General features: G+C 37.9%; 1 protein-coding gene across 4 annotated transcripts in view; it reads left to right on the top strand.

Annotated features, from left to right (window-relative positions):
• KIF27 (kinesin family member 27) overlaps positions 1-17,632 on the top strand; it is a 98,760-nt gene that overhangs the window by 4,617 nt on the left and 76,511 nt on the right. For 3 of the 4 annotated variants that reach the window (XR_009603124.3, XM_060609952.3, XM_060609951.3), the window contains exons 2-4: positions 1,360-1,728; positions 11,613-11,840; positions 14,997-15,955. Coding sequence is in view for 3 of the 4 variants with exons in the window: in XM_060609952.3 (XP_060465935.3) it covers positions 1,431-1,728; positions 11,613-11,840; positions 14,997-15,955 (1,485 nt within the window). In the remaining variant the exon portion in view is untranslated. The remainder of the gene's footprint in view (positions 1-1,359; positions 1,729-11,612; positions 11,841-14,996; positions 15,956-17,632) is intronic. The other variant, XM_060609953.3, reaches the window with a different exon arrangement.

The following is a 17,632-nucleotide window of genomic DNA, read 5'->3' as shown; positions in this document are numbered from 1 at the left end:
GCTATTCTTTGTCCTTTGAATTTCCATATGGATTCTAGGATAAGCTTGTCAATTTCTGCAGTTCAGCTAAGATTTTGATAGGTGTTGCATAGAACCTGTAGATCAGTTTGGAGAATATTGCCATCTTAACAATACTGTCTTTCAGTCCATGAACATGAGATGTTTTTCCATTTATTTAGATCTTCTTTACTTTCAACAATCTTTTATAATCTTCAGAGTATAAGTTTTACATGTCTTTTATTAAACTTATTCCTATGTATTTTTTAAGTTTATTTATTTATTTTTTTAATGCTTACTTATTTTTGACAAGAGAGAGAGACAGAGCATTATGGGGGAGGGGCAGAGAGAGAAGGAGACACAGAATCCAAAGCAGGCCCGAGGCTCTGAGCTGTCAGCGCAGAGCTTGATGCAGGGCTTGAACTCACAGACCACGAGATCACGACCTGAGCCGAAGTCGGATGCTCAACCGACTGAGCCACCCAAGTGCCCCTTAAGTTTATTTTGAGAGAGAGTGTGAGTGGAGGAGGGGCAGAGAGAGGGAGAGAGAGAATCCCAAGCAGGCTCTGTGTTGTCAGCGCAGAGCCTGACATGGGGCTCAGTCTCATGAATCATGAGATCGTGACCTGAGCTGAAATCAAGAGTCTGTTGCTTAACTGACTGAGCCACTCAGGCAACCCAGTATTATATTCTTTTTGATGCTACTGTAAGTGGAATTTTTAAAAATTTTTCAGGTTCCTTATAAGTATAGTGGGCACTTTATTTTTTGATATATTAATTCTACCAGAAGTCTTCAGAAATAAGTATACCATATTTTAGAAGTAGAAAAGCAGTGTTTCAGTTTTGATTATTTTTGAATAATCAATAACTTGGTTTCAAGTTATATCATAGAAATCCTTGAAACTATTTTCATGGATTTATTTCTGATATTTGTGGCAAAAAGATGTTACTTTCCAGCACATAGCTATAAAATCTAGTAAAGGGTTTTCTTTCAATACGGGTGTACAATTATTCGGTTATTTCCTTGTCTTAATTTTCTAACTCTCCAGTTATTCAGTATTTAGATTAATGGACTGGGAAACCTATTTTTACTACAGAAAGAATGGCACAATAGAATCCCATGCACTTATCACTTTGCTGCATCATTTACCAACTCATGGCCTCTACTCCTTAGATTGTTTTGCAATAAATCCAGACATTTCATCTGTAAATTATAGGTGTATTTTTATAAGACAGATTTACTCTTTGTAACCGACTTATATTGGAGGAAAACCTGCTTTAATGGACTTTGCTTGAGAAGATGGTTAATTTATTAGGATAGAGAAGTCAATAACTAAATTTTGTTTTTATTTTGTTACACAGGAGTCCAGAAATTACATAAAATGGATATTTCTCACACTAGATACTGAATATTAAGTAAAATCTAAGTTGCTATGGAAGAAATACCAGTAAAGGTTGCTGTAAGAATCCGACCTCTGCTATGCAAAGAAGTTCTTCATAATCATCAAGCTTGTGTGAGAGTTATTCCAAACACCCAGCAAATTATCATTGGGAGAGATAGAGTCTTTACTTTTGATTTTGTTTTTGGCAAGAATTCCACTCAAGATGAAGTTTATAATGCATGTATAAAGCCACTAGTGTTGTCGCTCATTGAGGGCTATAATGCAACCGTTTTTGCCTATGGACAAACTGGATCCGGGAAGACCTACACCATTGGAGGAGGCCATGTTGGTAAGATTCTCGTCCTACCTTTGACTTTTATTTGAGACACTAGAATCAAGCTAAAATATGATAGTGCCTGACACATAGTAGGTGCTCAGCATATTAATTGAATGAAATAAAGGGTAGTCAGATGAGTTCATAAGATCATCATCTTTGAAAGATTTATTTTTAAATATTGGTGTTTTAGTCAACAGTTTTTATTGTATTTGCTTGAGGAAACAAGTTTAAGACAATGTTCGGTGTTCAGCCCTTTCCATTTTTTTCCAGTCTTATTGAGATATAATTGACATATACCATTATATTAGCCCAAGGTGTACAATATAATGATTTCTATACATGTATGTATTGCAAAATGATTACCACAGTAAGTTTAGTTCACATCGATCACATCATATAGTTCTAAATTTCTTTTTCTTGGATAAGAACTTTTAAGAGCTAATATTTTAGCAGCTTTCAAATACACAATACAGTGTTGTTAACTGCAGTCACCAATATTGTATATTATTACATCCTCAGAACTTAGTTATAACTCAGATTTTTTACATCTTGACCACCTTCACCCATTTCCCCCACTCCCTGCCTCTGACAAACCTTTGTCATTTTGAACAGAACTTCAAGTAGAAAGAAATGAGTTAACATGACCAGATTTTGGTCTTTTAACATAGTCCACTTGTAAATATCAGAGTCTTACAACCAAGACTTAGAGGCAGTAGGTAGAATTTGTTATGTGGTTTAAAGTGCCTTTTTTTGGGGCACCTGGGTGGCTCCGTCGGTTAAGCGTCCGACTTCGGCTCAGGTCATGATCTCACGGTCCGTGAGTTCGAGCCCCGCATCGGGCTCTGTGCTGACAGCTCAGAGCCTGGAGCCTGCTTCAGATTCTGTGTCTCCCTCTCTCTGACCCTCCCCCATTCATGCTCTGTCTCTCTCTGTCTCAAAAATAAATAAACGTTAAAAAAATTTTTTTTAAAAAATAAAGTCTTTTTTCCTCCTATTTTTTAGCAAATTTTTATTTTATTTTTTCAGCTTTATAGAGGTACAATTGACAAATAAAATTGTACGATATTTAAAGTGTACATCATGATGATTTGATGAATGTAAACATTGTCAAAGGATTCTCCAATGTAGTTAACACATCCATCACCTCACATATAAATACAGATTTCTATTTTAAATACTGAATATTTTAGAATATAGTTTCTCCTGCTTGTAATTCTAGTTTGGAAAAGGTGAAATTGTTAGGATTTCTTGTAGAGCTGGAAGGAACCTTGAAAATCATCTCTCTTTATTTATAAGTGAGGAGCTCCAGCCATGGAGCAATCACTGAAGGGCTTGCTCAGCTAGAGGGCTAGTGACAGCTGGGATTGAATGCCAAGTCCTCTTTTTTTTTTTTATTTTTTTATTTTTTTAATGTTTATTTATTTTTGAGAGAGAGACAGAGTACACTAGGGGGATGAGGCAGAGAGAGAGGGAGACACAGAATCTGAAGCAGGCTCCAGGCTCTGAGCTGTCAGCACAGAGCCCGACGCGGGGCTTGAACTCACGAACTGTGAGATCATGACCTGAGCCGAAGTCGGATGCTCAACCGACTGAGCCACCCGGGCGTCCTGCCAAGTCCTCTTTTGAGGACTTGTTTACTGTATTGATTTTTTTTTTTACTAAATGCAAACTTTTGAATGTTGTACATATATATGTATTATTGTCTAAAATTATTGCTACGTTCTGTATACATGTAATGACTCTTAATGTATTTTCTACTTTCCTGCTTCTCAAATATAGAATATGTGACTTTCAGAAACATCTCTTATTACATGTAGGGACTGGTGAGGGGTAGAGTTGGAGTCTGGCTGAGTTGAGGAAGCCCTGATTGCAAAGATTAAATGGAGAGGCCGTTAGTGCCCAGTACCCCCCCACACCACCATTTTTAGAATCAGTATGACATAGGATTAAGAGGTTAAAGATACTAGGTTATTTTAGGGTCTCAAAAAATTCAAATTTTCTGTTATAAGTTGTGGGGGTTTTTTTTGTTTTTTTTTTTTTTAGGGCTGTAGCCCCTTTTTTAATTGGCAAATGTTTTGCGATCTTTAAGACTCAGTATGTTCTTTTTACTAATAGGAGTTATGTTTAGAGCTTGGTGACTTAAGTATAGCTATATTGTTTTTTATTAAGAAGCCATACATACAATTTTAATTCTTTAAGGGAAAAAGTTGTTAAGTTTATCTATTCTTGGGGCATCTGGGTGGCTCAGTCAGTTAAGTGACAGACTCTTAATTTCGGTTCAGGTCACGATCTCACTGTTCGAAGCCTGCATCAGGCTCTGCACTGACAGTGCGAAGCCTGCTCGGGATTCTCCCTCTCTCCTTCTCTCTCTGCCCCTCCCCCTCTCTCTTTCTCTCTCTCTCTCTCTCTCTCTCTCAAAATAAATAAATAAACTTAAAAAAAATATTATAGCTGCTCTAAAGTACTTTATACTTGATAACACCCTTAGAAACAGTTTTTTATTTTATCCCCTAGGTTTTCTTATTCTTTTTATTTTTTTAATATATATTTTTAAAAATGTTTAACGTTTATTTATTATTGAGAGACAAAGAGACAGAGCATGAGCAGGGGAGGGGCAGAGAGAGGAGGAGACACAGAATCGGAAGCAGGCTCCAGGCTCCAAGCTGTCAGCACAGAGCCTGACGTGGGCTTGAACTCACGAACTGTGAGATCATGACCTGAGACGAAGTTGGACGCTCAGCCGACTGAGCCACCCAGGCGCCCATCTTTTTATTTTTTAAAAAAATCATTTTTTTTCCACCATGTTAAGTGTACTCTTTAATCCCCATCCCCTCTTTCCCCCATCACCCTACACACCTCCCGTCTGGTAACCGTCAGTTTATTCTCTATAGTTAACAGTCTGTTTCTTGGTTTGTCTCTCTTTCTTTTTTCCTTTGCTCATTTGTTTTGTTACTTAAGTTCCACATATGAGTGAAATTGTATGGTATTTGTCTTTCTCCGACTGACTTGTTTCTCTCAGCAGTACACGCTCTAGCTCTGTCCGTGTCCTTGCAAATGGCAAGATTTTATTATTTTTTATGGCTGAATAATATTCCATTATATATATCTGTGGTATCTTCTTCATCCATTCATCTATTGATGGATACTTGGGCTGCTTCCATAGTTTGGCTATTGTAAATAACACTGCTATAAACATAGGGGCTTAAACAAAGGGGTATCCCTTTGAATTACTGTTTTTGTATTTTGGGGGTAAATACCCAGTAGTGCAATTACTGGATCATTAGGCAGTTCTATTTTTAAGGTTTTGAGGAAACTCCATACTCTTTTTCCACTGTGGCTTCACCAGTTTGTATTCCCATCAACGGTGCAAGAAGGTTCCTTTTTCTCTACATCCTTACCAACACTTGTTTCTTGTGTTGTCGATTTTAGCCATTCTGACAGGTATGAGGCGATATCTCATTGTAGTTTTGATTTGCACTTCCCTGATGATGAGAGATGTTGAACATCTTTTTTTTTTTTAGTGTTTATTTATTTATTTTTGAGAGAGATAGAGTGCGAACAGGGGAGGGGAAGAGAGAGGGAAACAGAGAATCCCAAGCAGGCTTCACGCTGTCAGCACAGAGCCCAACATGGGGCTCGGACTCATGAACTGTGAGATCATGACCTGAGCTGAAATCAAGAGTCAGTTGCTGGGGTGCCTGGGTGGCTCAGTTGGTTGAGCGTCAGACTTCGGCTCAGGTCATGATCTCACGGCTTGTGGGTTTGAGCCCCGTGGCAGGCTCTGTGCTGATAGCTCAGAGCCTGGACCCTGCTTTGGATTCTGTGTCTCCCTCTCGCTCTGCTCCTCCCCCACTCACGCTCTGTCTCTCTCTCTCTCAAAAATAAATAAACATTAAAAAAATTTTTTTTTTGAAGAGTCAGTTGCTCAACTGACTGAACCACCCAGGTTCCCCTCGAGGATCTTTTCAGGTATCTGTTGACCATCTAGATGTCTTCTTTGGAGAAATGTCTGTTCATGTCTTCTGCCCATTTTTAAATTGGATTATTTGTTTTTTGGGTGTTGAGTTGTATCAGTTCTTTCCATATTTTGAATACTAATCCTTTATTGGATGTCATTTGCGGATATCTTCTCTCATTCAGTAGGGTTGCCTTTTAATTTTGTTGATTATTTCCTTTGCTGTGCAGAAGCTTTTTATTTTGATGTAGTCCCAATAGTTTGCTTCTGCTTTTGTTTCCCTTGCCTCAGGAGACGTATCTAGTAAGAAGTTGCTATGGCCAATGTCAGAGAGATTAATGGCAGTACTCTCTTCAAGGATTTTTGTGATTTCAGGCCTCACATTTAGGTTTTTAATCCACTTTCAGTTTGCTTTTGTATATAGTGAAAGAAAGTGGTCCAGGTTCATTCTTTTGCATGTAGCTGTCCAGTTTTCCCAGCATCATTTGCTGAAGAGACTGTCTTTTTCCCATTGCATATTCTTTTCCTCCTTTGTTGAAGATAAATTGACCATATAATTGTGGGTTTATTTCTGGGTTTTCTATTCTGTTCTATTGATCTATGTGTCTGTTTTTGTACCAATACCATACTATCTTGATTGCTATAGCTTTGTAATGTAACGAAGTCTGGAATTGTGATTCCTCCAGTTTTGTTTTTCTTTCTTTTTTTTTTTAACATTTTTTTATTAAATTTTTAAAATGTTTTTTACTTATTTTTTGAGAGCGAGAGACAGAGTGTGAGTGGGGGAGGGGCAGAGAGAGAGGGAGACACAGAATTCGAAGCAGGCTCCAGGCTCCGAGCTGTCGGTACAGAGCCCAATGCGGGGCTTGAACCCACGAACTGTGAGATCATGACCTGAGCCGACGTCTGATGCTTAACCAACGAGCCAACCCAGGCACGCCCCTTTTTAAGAAATTTTTAAAATGTTTATTTATTTTTGAGAGAGAAAGAGAGAGAGAGGCAGAATGCAAGCAGGGGAGGGGAAGAGAGGAAGGGAGACACAGAATCTGAAGCAGGCTCCAGGCTCTGAGTTGTCAGCACAGAGCCTGACGTGGGGCTTGAACTCATGAACCGTGATACCATAACCTGAACTGAAGTTGGATGCTCAACCGACTGAGCTACCCAGGTGCCCCCAGTTTTGTTTTTATTTTTCAAGATATCTTTGGCTGTTTAGAGTCTTTTGTGGTTCCATACAAATTTTAAGATTATTGTAGTTCTGTGAAAAATGCTGTTGGTATTTTGGTAAGGATTGCATTTAATGTATAGATTGCTTTGGGTAGTATAGACATTTTCACAGTATTTGTTCTTCTAATCCATAAGCATGGAGCGTCTTTCCATTTCTTTGTGTGTCTTCAGTTTCTTTCATCAATATTTTATAGTGTTCAGAGTACAAATCTTTCACCTCTTTGGTTAAGTTTGTTCCTAGATATTTTATTTTTGGTGCAATTGTAAATGAGATTATTTAATTTTCTTTCTGCTGCTTCATTATTAGTGTATGGGAATGCAAAAGATGCCTGAACATTGATTTTGTATCCTGTGACTTTACTCAATTCATTTATCAGTTCTAGGAGTTTTTTGGTGGAGTCTTTAGCATTTTCTATATATAGTATTGTGTCATCTGCCAGTAGAGTTTTACTTCTTCCTTACCAATTTGGATGCCTTTTATTTCTTTTTGCTGTCAAAGTGCTATGGCTGGGACTTCTAGTACTATGTTGAATACAAGTGGTGAGTGTGGTCATCCTTGTCTTATTCCTGACCTTCAGGGGAAAAGCTCTCTGTTTTTTACCATTGAATATCTTGTTGGCTATGGGCTTTTCATATATGGCCTTTATTTTGTTGAGATATATTCCCTCTGGACCTACTTTGCAGAGGGTTTTTATCATGAATGGATGATGTTCTTTGTCAAATGCTTTTCTGCATCTGTTGAAATGATCATATGGTTTTTATCTTTTCTCTTACTGATGTGACATACCACATTGATTATTTTGCAGCTTATAAACTACTCTTGCATTCCAGGAGTAAATCCCACTTGATCGTGGTGTATGATTTTTTAAAATATATTTTTGAATTCGGTTTATTAATATTTTGTTGAGGATTGCATCCATATTCATGAGAGATCTTGGCCTGTAGTCATCTTTTTTGTGGTGTCTTTATCTGGTTTTGGTATCAGGGTGATACTGGCTTTATAGAATGAATTTGGAAGTTTTCCTTCCTCTTGTATTTTTTGGAATAGTTTGAGAAGAATGGGTATTAGCTCTTTTTTAAATGTTTGGTACAATTCACAGTGGAGCTGTCTGGTTGTGGACTTTTGTTTGTCGGGAGTATTTTGATTCCTGATTCAATTTCATTGTTAGTGATTGGTTTGTTCAAATTTTTATTTCTTCCTGCTTCAGTTTTGATAGATTATATGTTTCTAGGAATTCATCCATTTCTTCTAAGTTGTCCAGTTTGTTGGCATATAGGTTTTCATAATATTCTATTACGTTTGCTTTTATTTCTATGGTGTTGGTTTTTATTTCTTCCCTTCTGTTAGTAATTTTGTTTATTTGGGTCCTCTCATTTTTTAAAGGAATCTTTCTAGAAACTTATTCCCTGGCTCTTTAAAAATTATAATAATGTGCATTGTAAAAAGAATTGCAAGTGATGCTTAAGAAATTAAATTAGGGGTGCCTGGGTGGCTCAGTTGGTTAAGTGTCAGACTTTGGCTCAGGTCATGATCTTGCAGTTTGTGAGTTTGAGTCCGGCATCGGGCTCTTTGCTGTCAGTGCAGGGCCCACTTAGGATCTTCTGTCCTCCTCTCCTGCCTCCCCCATAAAAAAATGAATAAACATTAAAAAAAAAGAAACTAAAATAAATGAAAACTAGTCTCATCCCAAGGAAATAACCATTTGATGTATAGTATTCTAGAGTGCTCTAGACATTTTTCTAGGCATTTTACAAATATTCATGTAGTTTTATTCTTGTTGTTTTGTTTAATGAATTATTATACCATTATTTCTATAACTTTCTTTTTGCATTTAACAATATAAAGTATTTCATTTCTTCACTTTTGTGTCATAGAAATTTACTCATTTTTTTCAGACTATATAGTATTCTACAATTGGAATGGACCATAGTTCCTCCATTCCAGTTTTTATTTATTTCTGAGAGAGAGATAGAGTGTGACCAGAGGAGGGGCGGAGAGAGAGGGAGACAGAATCTGGAGCAGGCTCCAGGCTTCGAGCTGTCAACACAGAACCCAGTGTGGGGCTCCAACTCAACGAACCATGAGATCATGACCTGAGCCGAAATCAGACACTTAACCGACTTCTTCCTTACCAATTTGGATGGCTTTTATTTCTTTACGTTGTCGAATTGCTATGGCTAGGACTTCCAGTACTATGTTGAATAAAAGTGGAACTCTTTTGCACTGCTGATAGGAATGCAAACTGGTGCAACCACTCTGGAAAACAGTATGGAGGTTCCTCAAAAAATTAAAAATAGAACTGCTCTATGACCCAGCAATTGCACTACTAGGTATTTATCCAAGGGATACAAGAGTGCTGTTTCGAAGGGGCATGTGCACCCCAATGTTTATAGCAGTGCTATTGACAATAGCCAAAGTATGGAAAGAGCCCAAATGTTCATTGACTGATGAAGGGATAAAGAAGATGTGGTGTATATATATATATACAATGGAATATTACTCGGTGATCAAAAAGAATGAAATCTTGTCATTTGCAACAATGTGGATGGAACTAGAGGGTATTACGCTAAGCAAAATTAGAGAAAAACAAATATATGACTTCACTCATTTGTGGAATTTAAGATACAAAACAGATGAACGTAAGGGAAAGGAAGGAAAAATAATGTAAACAGGGAAGGGGACAAACCATAAGAGACTCTAAAATACAGAGAACAAACTGAGGGTTGCCAGCAGGGTGTTGGGTGGGGGGAAGGGCTAAAGGGGTGAGGGGCAATAAGGAGGACACTTGTTGGGATGAGCACTGGGTGTTATATATAAGTGACAACATCTGTTGTTGCCTGAGTTAATTTTAGCCATTCTGACAGGTATGAGATCGTATCTCATGTGGCTTTGATTTGTATTTCCCTAATGATGAGTGATGTTGAACATTTTTTCATGTGTCTGTTAGCCATCTGGATGTCTTCTTTGGAAAAGTGTCTATTCATGTCTTGCCCATTTCTTCACTGGATTATTTGTTTTTTAGGTGTTGAGTTTGATAAATTCTTTATAGATTTTGGATACTAACCCTTTATCTGATATGTCATTTGCAGATATCCTCTCCCATTCCGTCCATTGCCTTTTAGTTTTGCTGATTGTTTCCTTCACTGTGCAGAAGCTTTTTATCTTGATGAGGTCCCAATAGTTCATTGTTGCTACTTGTTATTTTTATTTTACTTTATGTTTTTAATGTTTACTTTTGAGAGAGAGAGAGAGCAGGGGAGGGGGAGAGAGAGAGAGAGAGAGAGAGAGAGAGAGAGAGAGAGAGAGAGAAAGAGAAAGAGAAAGAGAAAGAGAAAATGAATCTGAAGCAGGCTCCGGGCTCTGAGCTTTCAGTGCAGAGCCCAATGTGGGATTCAAACCTACAAACTGTGAAATCATGACCTGAGCTGAAATCGGATGCTTAACCGACTGAGCCACCCAGGCACCCCTGGTGTCTGATTTTTAAATAATGCTGTTTTTTTCCTCCTATAGATAATTTATTGAGCATTTGTAGTGCCTAGGGCACCATGCTAGGCCCTGAGGCAGAATAATCTTTTTTTTTCAATAGGATGCCTATTTAAACTAATAGTCATTTTCCTGCTTCTCAGCACCTTGGATTTACTGACTTGTACCAGAAACTAGAACATTCTCTAGAAACTTTTGTGTGTTCTTTAAATAACATACAATAGCTAAATGATAGCTGTTGATGTATAAAACTTTACAAGTTCTCTCTCCGAAGCTGTCTCTGGAATATAAGTGTAACGTTGAAAATATGGCATTTAGGTTACCAAAATACCTATTGAAGCTTTATGATAAATATTTGAAATTCAGTGTTTTGGTAAGTTTTGAATTATTGTGTTTTGTTATCTTTTGAAGTGGGAAATGAATCAGCTGTTTCTAATCGACTTTATATTCTGGGTAATCTACAATGTGTATATTGCACTGTAGTTCATAGGTGCAACTATTGGCTAGTTCCTGGAAACTCAAAAAAGAATCTTCACTCTCTTGTATTAGAAAAAGCTACAGCTTTCTTTATTTGCCACACGATGGCAGTCTTGCATCTTAAATTAGGTGAAAGGTAGTCCAAGTTAATAGAGGTTCACATTTTCAGGATGTTTGTTGCCAAAAATCTAAACATCGGTAATTTTCAACCTGGAAGCTAGTTATTTTTAAGGTTCATTTGCAAGCCAACCCTTTGCGCTTGAAACATATTTTCTATGGAACAATGCTACAAATGCTGGGTAGGTTTCTAAATTAACTTAACTTATTTAACCTTAAGTCCCAATTTGTTCTTTGACTTGTTTCACACTTTACCTTGTAATTTTTAAAACTATTTAAAAAATTGTTGGGGCGCCTGGGTGGCTCAGTCGGTTAAGCGGCCGACTTTGGCTCAGGTCATGATCTTGCGGTCCATGAGTTTGAGCCCCGCGTCGGGCTCTGTGCTGACAGCTCAGAGCCTGGAGCCTGTTTCAGATTCTGTGTCTCCCTCTCTCTGACCCTCCCCTGTTCATGCTCTGTGTCTCCCTCTCTCAAAAATAAATAAAACGTTAAAAAAAATTTTTTTTAATTGTGGAAACTTTTATACATCAATATTATAGTTTACAGTTTTAAAAAATTTGTAATATAGAGAAATGTAAGAAAATAGATGTATACATTATAAATTTAGGGTTTTGGCTTTTCTTATATTTTAATTTTCAGATGTCCTTTCTTTCTCTAAATTTTTAGCTTCAGTTGTGGAGGGTCAAAAGGGTATCATTCCTCGAGCTATCCAAGAAATATTTCAAAACATCTCTGAAAATTCTAGCACTGACTTTAATATCAAAGTGTCTTATATAGAAGTATATAAGGAAGACCTAAGAGATCTTCTAGAATTAGAAACATCTATGAAGGATCTTCACATCCGAGAAGATGAAAAAGGAAACACAGGTAAATAGCATTGACTGCCTTCATTACCAAATAGATGTGATTTAATTCAGTTTCTGGATATATTCCAAAGAATCTTTAAAACAGACATAGAAGCAAAAGGAATTTGTTTTTTCTTTAAAATTGAATACCTTTTTAATTCCCAATATCCATTAAATCACCCAGGTGAAAAGTAGTTCAGACTGGTTGGTTAAATGAAGTTAGTAAGTTGTAATTCAAGATACTTATATTCTATAATTGTCCCCGCTCTGGGCTGAAGATCAGTGAGACTTTGAAATAGGCTAAATTAGTATTTGTACTTTTTTTTTCTCCCAGAGTTTCTCCCAGATTGGAGACGGCTTCTCCCTTTGGTGTTTGTCCAAGTTGATCTAGAATTCTCCTTTTGTCCTCTTTGATTTTGTCCTGTACTTTGTTGTATTTTTCAAGATCTTTCTATGCTAGCAACTTGTTAATCTCATTAAATATCAATTTGTTTGGAAATGGGAGAAGGTTCGAATGGGTCAAAATGCAAGTATTTTAAAGCATAGCACCTCCTGCTTTTCTGATTTAAAGGGTTATATGTTCAACATAGAACATTTTGAAAACATAGAAAAGTTTAAGGAAGAAAGTTATTAAAGATCAGTTTTAATCCCAGAACCCAGAAAAAGTAACTTCTGTTTTTGGTATGTTTCCTTCCAGATTTCTTTTCCCATGCATGTATAATTTTTTTTAATATACTTGCAACCCTACATATAACATCGCATCTTATTTTTTCATGTAATATTTATATGGTGAGCATTTTCACACAACATTAAATATTTCTCAAAGCTATGAGTCTTCATGGTCATGTAGTAATTTGTCTTCTAAATGTATTATACTTTACCTAATATTCCATTGTTGGACATTTAAGCAGTTTCCAGAGTTTCATTATTATTAACAACAATGACTTGGATGTGTTTCTAAGAAAGGATACTTAGGTAGAACCTTCTTGGAGAAAAAGGATCCTGCTTGAGGAGTGTCCCCTTGAGGGAATCTCCTCGCAGTAGGAATGTAAGGTCGTTCAAACTGCCTGCAGGGGGCAGTGAAGTTTGTTGCCTTTTTAGCCCTGGCTTGGCAGCCCTGGAATTCCTCAATGTTTGAAAAAATTGGTTTTTGTTTTCTTTTTAATTTTTTTTTACGTTTATTTATTTTTTGAGAGAGAGAGACAGAGTACAAGCGGGGGAGGGGCAGAGAGAGGGGGAGACACAGAATCCGAAGCAGGCTCCAGGCTCTGAGCTGTCAGCACAGAGCCCGACGCAGGGCTCGAACCCACAAACTGCAAGATCATGACCTGAGCTGAAGCCGGTCGCCTAATTGACTGAGCCACCCAGGCACCCCTGTTTTGTTTTTGAGAAAGAAAGCATACATGGTAGTCTATGGTCTTATTAGATAATTCAGTGTAGTTTATCTTTTCTGGACAGAATCCAGGCCAGTGTTTTGAGCTTCTATATCATATAAAAGGTAATTCTTGAATGTTTTTATTTTTTGTTAAAGATACAAAAATAATACATATTTATTGTAAAATAGCCCATATGCTGTCACCCCTGATAAACTTAATAGCTGTTATCAGTCCTGCAAAAGTTTTGGAAAGATGTGACAAATGCTGTTAAGACAAATTGCCGTATGTTTTATACGGTATTCCACTCACAACCAAAATGTATTTCTTTGACATCCTTATTTAGTTCCTTCGTGTAAAGCACTGGTTGGCATCCAACCTAGATGCTGCACAATTAGCATCACCGTGGAAGTTTTTTAAAAAATACTGATTTCCAGGGGCGCCTGGGTGGCTCAGTTGGTTAAGTGACCAACTTCAGCTCGGGTCATGATCTCGCAGTTCGTGAGTTCGAGCCCCGCGTTGGGCTCTGTGCTGACAGCTCAGAGCCTGGAGCCTACTTCAGATTCTGTGTTTCCCCCTCTCTCTACCCCTCCCCTGCTCACGCTCTCTCTCTGTCTCTCAATAATAAATAAACATTTAAAAAAGTAAAAAAAAAAACTGATTTCTGGGCCCTGCTTTTCAGAAATCCTGATGAATTTGTCTGATCGGGCCTGGGCATCAGTACTTTCTCTTTTATAAAGCTTCCAGATGATTTGCAGCTAGGTTTGAGGACCATGGATAGTGCTAAGCTGTAGCCTAACATTAAAAAACTTTATGAAAGTTATCCTTTGATTTACAGTTACATTGTCATACTTTATAATTGGTGATGTGTTAGCATTCCCTGTTTGTAGTATAAGTACTTTAGAACTTTCAATGAACTAGGTTGTTAAGAAAGTGTCATGATGGAAATAATGAAGGCAAAATGATTATTTTTCAAGAAAACAGTGACATAACCGAATCTGAATAAAGAGGAAACATGGCTCTGTAATTCAAGCACAGAATCAGGAGCTTTATGACTCTGATTCAAAGCCCAAATCCACCTTCTTCTTTTTGAAGTATGTTTGGATATAAGCAAATAATGTGGGTGGTAAGCTTTGGTTTATTTTTGGCTCTTATTCTGCTGTTGTTGAAATAGAAACTTTTTTGCTTTTTGTGAATTGCCAACATGTTTGTTTATCTTATACTCTGATATTATGTAGGTTAAGCCTGTTTTTAAAATGAATAACCAATTTATTTATACTGAAATTTTCATGTATCGTTGGTTATGACCACACAGTACCAAAACCCTTAAACCTAAGGATGGTTTGAAGACTCAAAAGAAACGGATTTCTTTTAATTAATCTACCACTAGTTAATTCTTTTGAGTTAATATTTAATTAATTTATTTAAATAAGTCTGTTAGACTCTATAAGTCAAAATACTGGATTAAAGGGTTTTTCTTTTCTCAGTCATCTTAAAGAATTGAGTGTGATATGTGACTCCAAAGAAACCAGATTGTTTAATACACACACACACACACACACATATATAATATCTTTTAGAATTTAAATATCAAAATGAGTGCTGTCTATTAAAATAGTTCCTTTGGAAGATTATCCAAAATTACTTAATGATATTGCTGTCACTATTGTTTGAAATGCTCTTGATTTTTTAAGACACTTTCTTAGCCTGGGAAGTTTAGCAAATAATAACTGTTGTGGTTAAGTTTAAACTCTACTGGGTTTTGATTAAAATTTGGTTTAAAAACTTGCTGTTGCTATTTTAAGTGATTGTTGGGGCCAAGGAATGTCACGTGGAGAACGCAGATGAGGTGATGAGTCTCCTGGAGATGGGGAATGCAGCCAGGCATACAGGTACCACCCAAATGAACGAGCACTCCAGTAGATCACATGCAATTTTTACAATCAGCATTTGTCAAGTAGAGAAAAATACAGAGGCAGCTGAAGATGGATCGTGGTATTCCCATCAGCATATTGTCTCAAAGTTCCACTTTGTGGATTTGGCGGGCTCGGAAAGAGTAACTAAAACCGGGAATACTGGCGAACGGTTCAAAGAATCCATTCAGATCAACAGTGGGCTGTTGGCTTTAGGAAATGTAATCAGTGCTCTTGGGGACCCACGCAGGAAGAGCTCCCATATTCCATACAGGGACGCTAAAATCACCCGGCTTCTGAAAGATTCCTTGGGAGGCAGTGCCAAGACTGTCATGATCACTTGCGTCAGCCCATCCTCCTCAGATTTTGACGAGTCCTTAAATTCCCTCAAATATGCCAACAGAGCACGCAATATTAGAAACAAACCCACCTTAAACTTCAGCCCCGAGTCTGACCGTATGGACGAAATGGAATTTGAAATCAAGTTGCTTCGAGAAGCTCTGCAAAGCCAGCAGGATAGCATCAGCCAAACCAGCCAGATCCATCAAGAGGGGACTCCTGATAAAAACAGGATCCGGTCTCTTGAGGAACAAGTAGCTCAGCTACAAGGAGAGTGTCAGAGTTACCAAACCTGTGTAGAGGAAGCCTTTACCTTCCTGGTGGACTTAAAGGGTGCTGTCAGACTGAACCAAAAGCAGCAACACAAACTGCAGGAGTGGTTTAACATGACCCAGGATGTCAGGAAGGCGGTGTTCGCCTCGTTCAGAGGGAGCCACGGCGTCGGCAACCTGGAAGAAGGACCACAGCATGTGACAGTTCTCCAGCTGAAGCGAGAGCTTAGGAAATGCCAGGTATGTAGACACCACTTCCGTTAGTGACTTGTTTAAGGACTCCGTTTATTTGGGCAAGGGTCATTTTGGGATTCCAGAAGTTTTTAAAAAGGATTATATGTAAATTCTCATTTGCCTTTTGCTCAGTCTCTTTTTCCCTTTTCCTACTGCTTTGTCCTCATTTTCCTTTCTCTTTTAATATTTTTTTAATTTTTTTAAGTTTATTCATTTCGAGAGACAGAGAGAGCAAATGGGGGAGGGGTAGAGAGAGAGGGAGAGAGAGAATCCCAAGGAGGCTCCACAATGTCAGCACAGAGCCTGACACAGGATTCAAAGTCAGGAAACTCGAGACCATGACCTGAGCCGAAACCAAGAGTCAGATGCTTAACCGACTGAGCCACCCTGTTGCCCCTCTCTTTCAGTATTTTAACTTGTTACATTTATGAAGTAGAATCTTGGGGACTTGGTCATTAATTTAGAGGGTGAAGAGAAACATAATTTCAGAAACAAAATGAAGTACTTTATTGAGTTTTTATCCCTCTTTGGGTCAGTGTTTCTTGAAGAAAAAAAAAAACTTCACCCCTTGAGTGTGGAATGTTGAGTTTTTTTAAAAAGTTTATTTATTTATTTATTTTGAGAGAGTACAGCGGGGGAGGGACAGAGAGAGAGGGAGAGAGAGAATCGCAAGCAGGCTCTGTGTTGTCAGTGCAGAGAGCCTGATGTGGGTTCGAACCCATGAACTGCGAGATCGTAACCTGAGCTGAAATCAAGAGTCAGAGGCTGAAGTGACTACTGAGCCACCCAGGCACCCCGGAATGTTGATTTTTTTTTAAACAAACAAAATCATTGTATGTGACAATATTTAAGGGATGTAGGTATGTACATGTGTACATATTACATATATGTACATTGAGTTCTGAAATACATTTGTCACTTTCCATTCAAAAACCTGAAGATTTCGTGTCCCTAGGGAAATCACGGAAAACAAGATGTACCTATTCTGCTTACGTGGAGTTTGCATTCTGTTGGGCAAATAGGTATTCTGCCAGTTTTTGAAAATAGGAAAACAGCTTTCTTTCTTTTTTTTTTTAATGTTTGTTTATTTTTGAGAGAGACAGAGACAGGATGCAAGTGGGTTAGGGGCAGAGAGAGAGGGAGACACAGAATCCAAAGCAGGCTCCAGGCTCTGAACTGTCAGCATAGAGCCCGACGCAGGGCTTGAACTCACAAACCGCGAGATCATGACCTGAGCCAGTCAGATGCTTAACCGACTGAGCCACCCAGGTGCCCTGAAAACAGCTTTCTAGAAAGAAACCTCTATTGCAGCAGTTCTTGGACTTTTTATTCACAAGGTTTTTTTGTTTTATTTTTTTAAATATTATTTATTTTTGAGAGAGAGAGAGCACAAACAGGGGAGGGGCAGAGAGAGAGGCAGAGGATCCAGAGTGGGCCTGATAGCACTACACTGATAGCAGAGAGCCCAATGGGGAGCTCGAACCCACAAACCGCGAGATGAGTTGAAGTCAGACACTTAACTGACTGAGCCACCCAGGTGCCCATACAAGGTTTTTTTTTTTTTTTTTTTTATGTTTTTAAAATTGAGGTCCCCTAAAGAGCTTTTGTTTATGTGGGTTGTATCTATTGATATTTACCATATTAGAATTAAAACACAAAAATTTAAGCTATTAATTCACTCAA

This window comes from Panthera onca, chromosome D4 (assembly GCF_046562875.1).
Source record: "Panthera onca isolate mPanOnc1 chromosome D4, mPanOnc1 haplotype 2, whole genome shotgun sequence".
NCBI lineage: Eukaryota > Metazoa > Chordata > Mammalia > Carnivora > Felidae > Panthera > Panthera onca.
The sequence above is the reverse complement of the archived record's forward strand: the minus strand, read 5'-3'. Positions and strand labels throughout refer to the sequence as shown.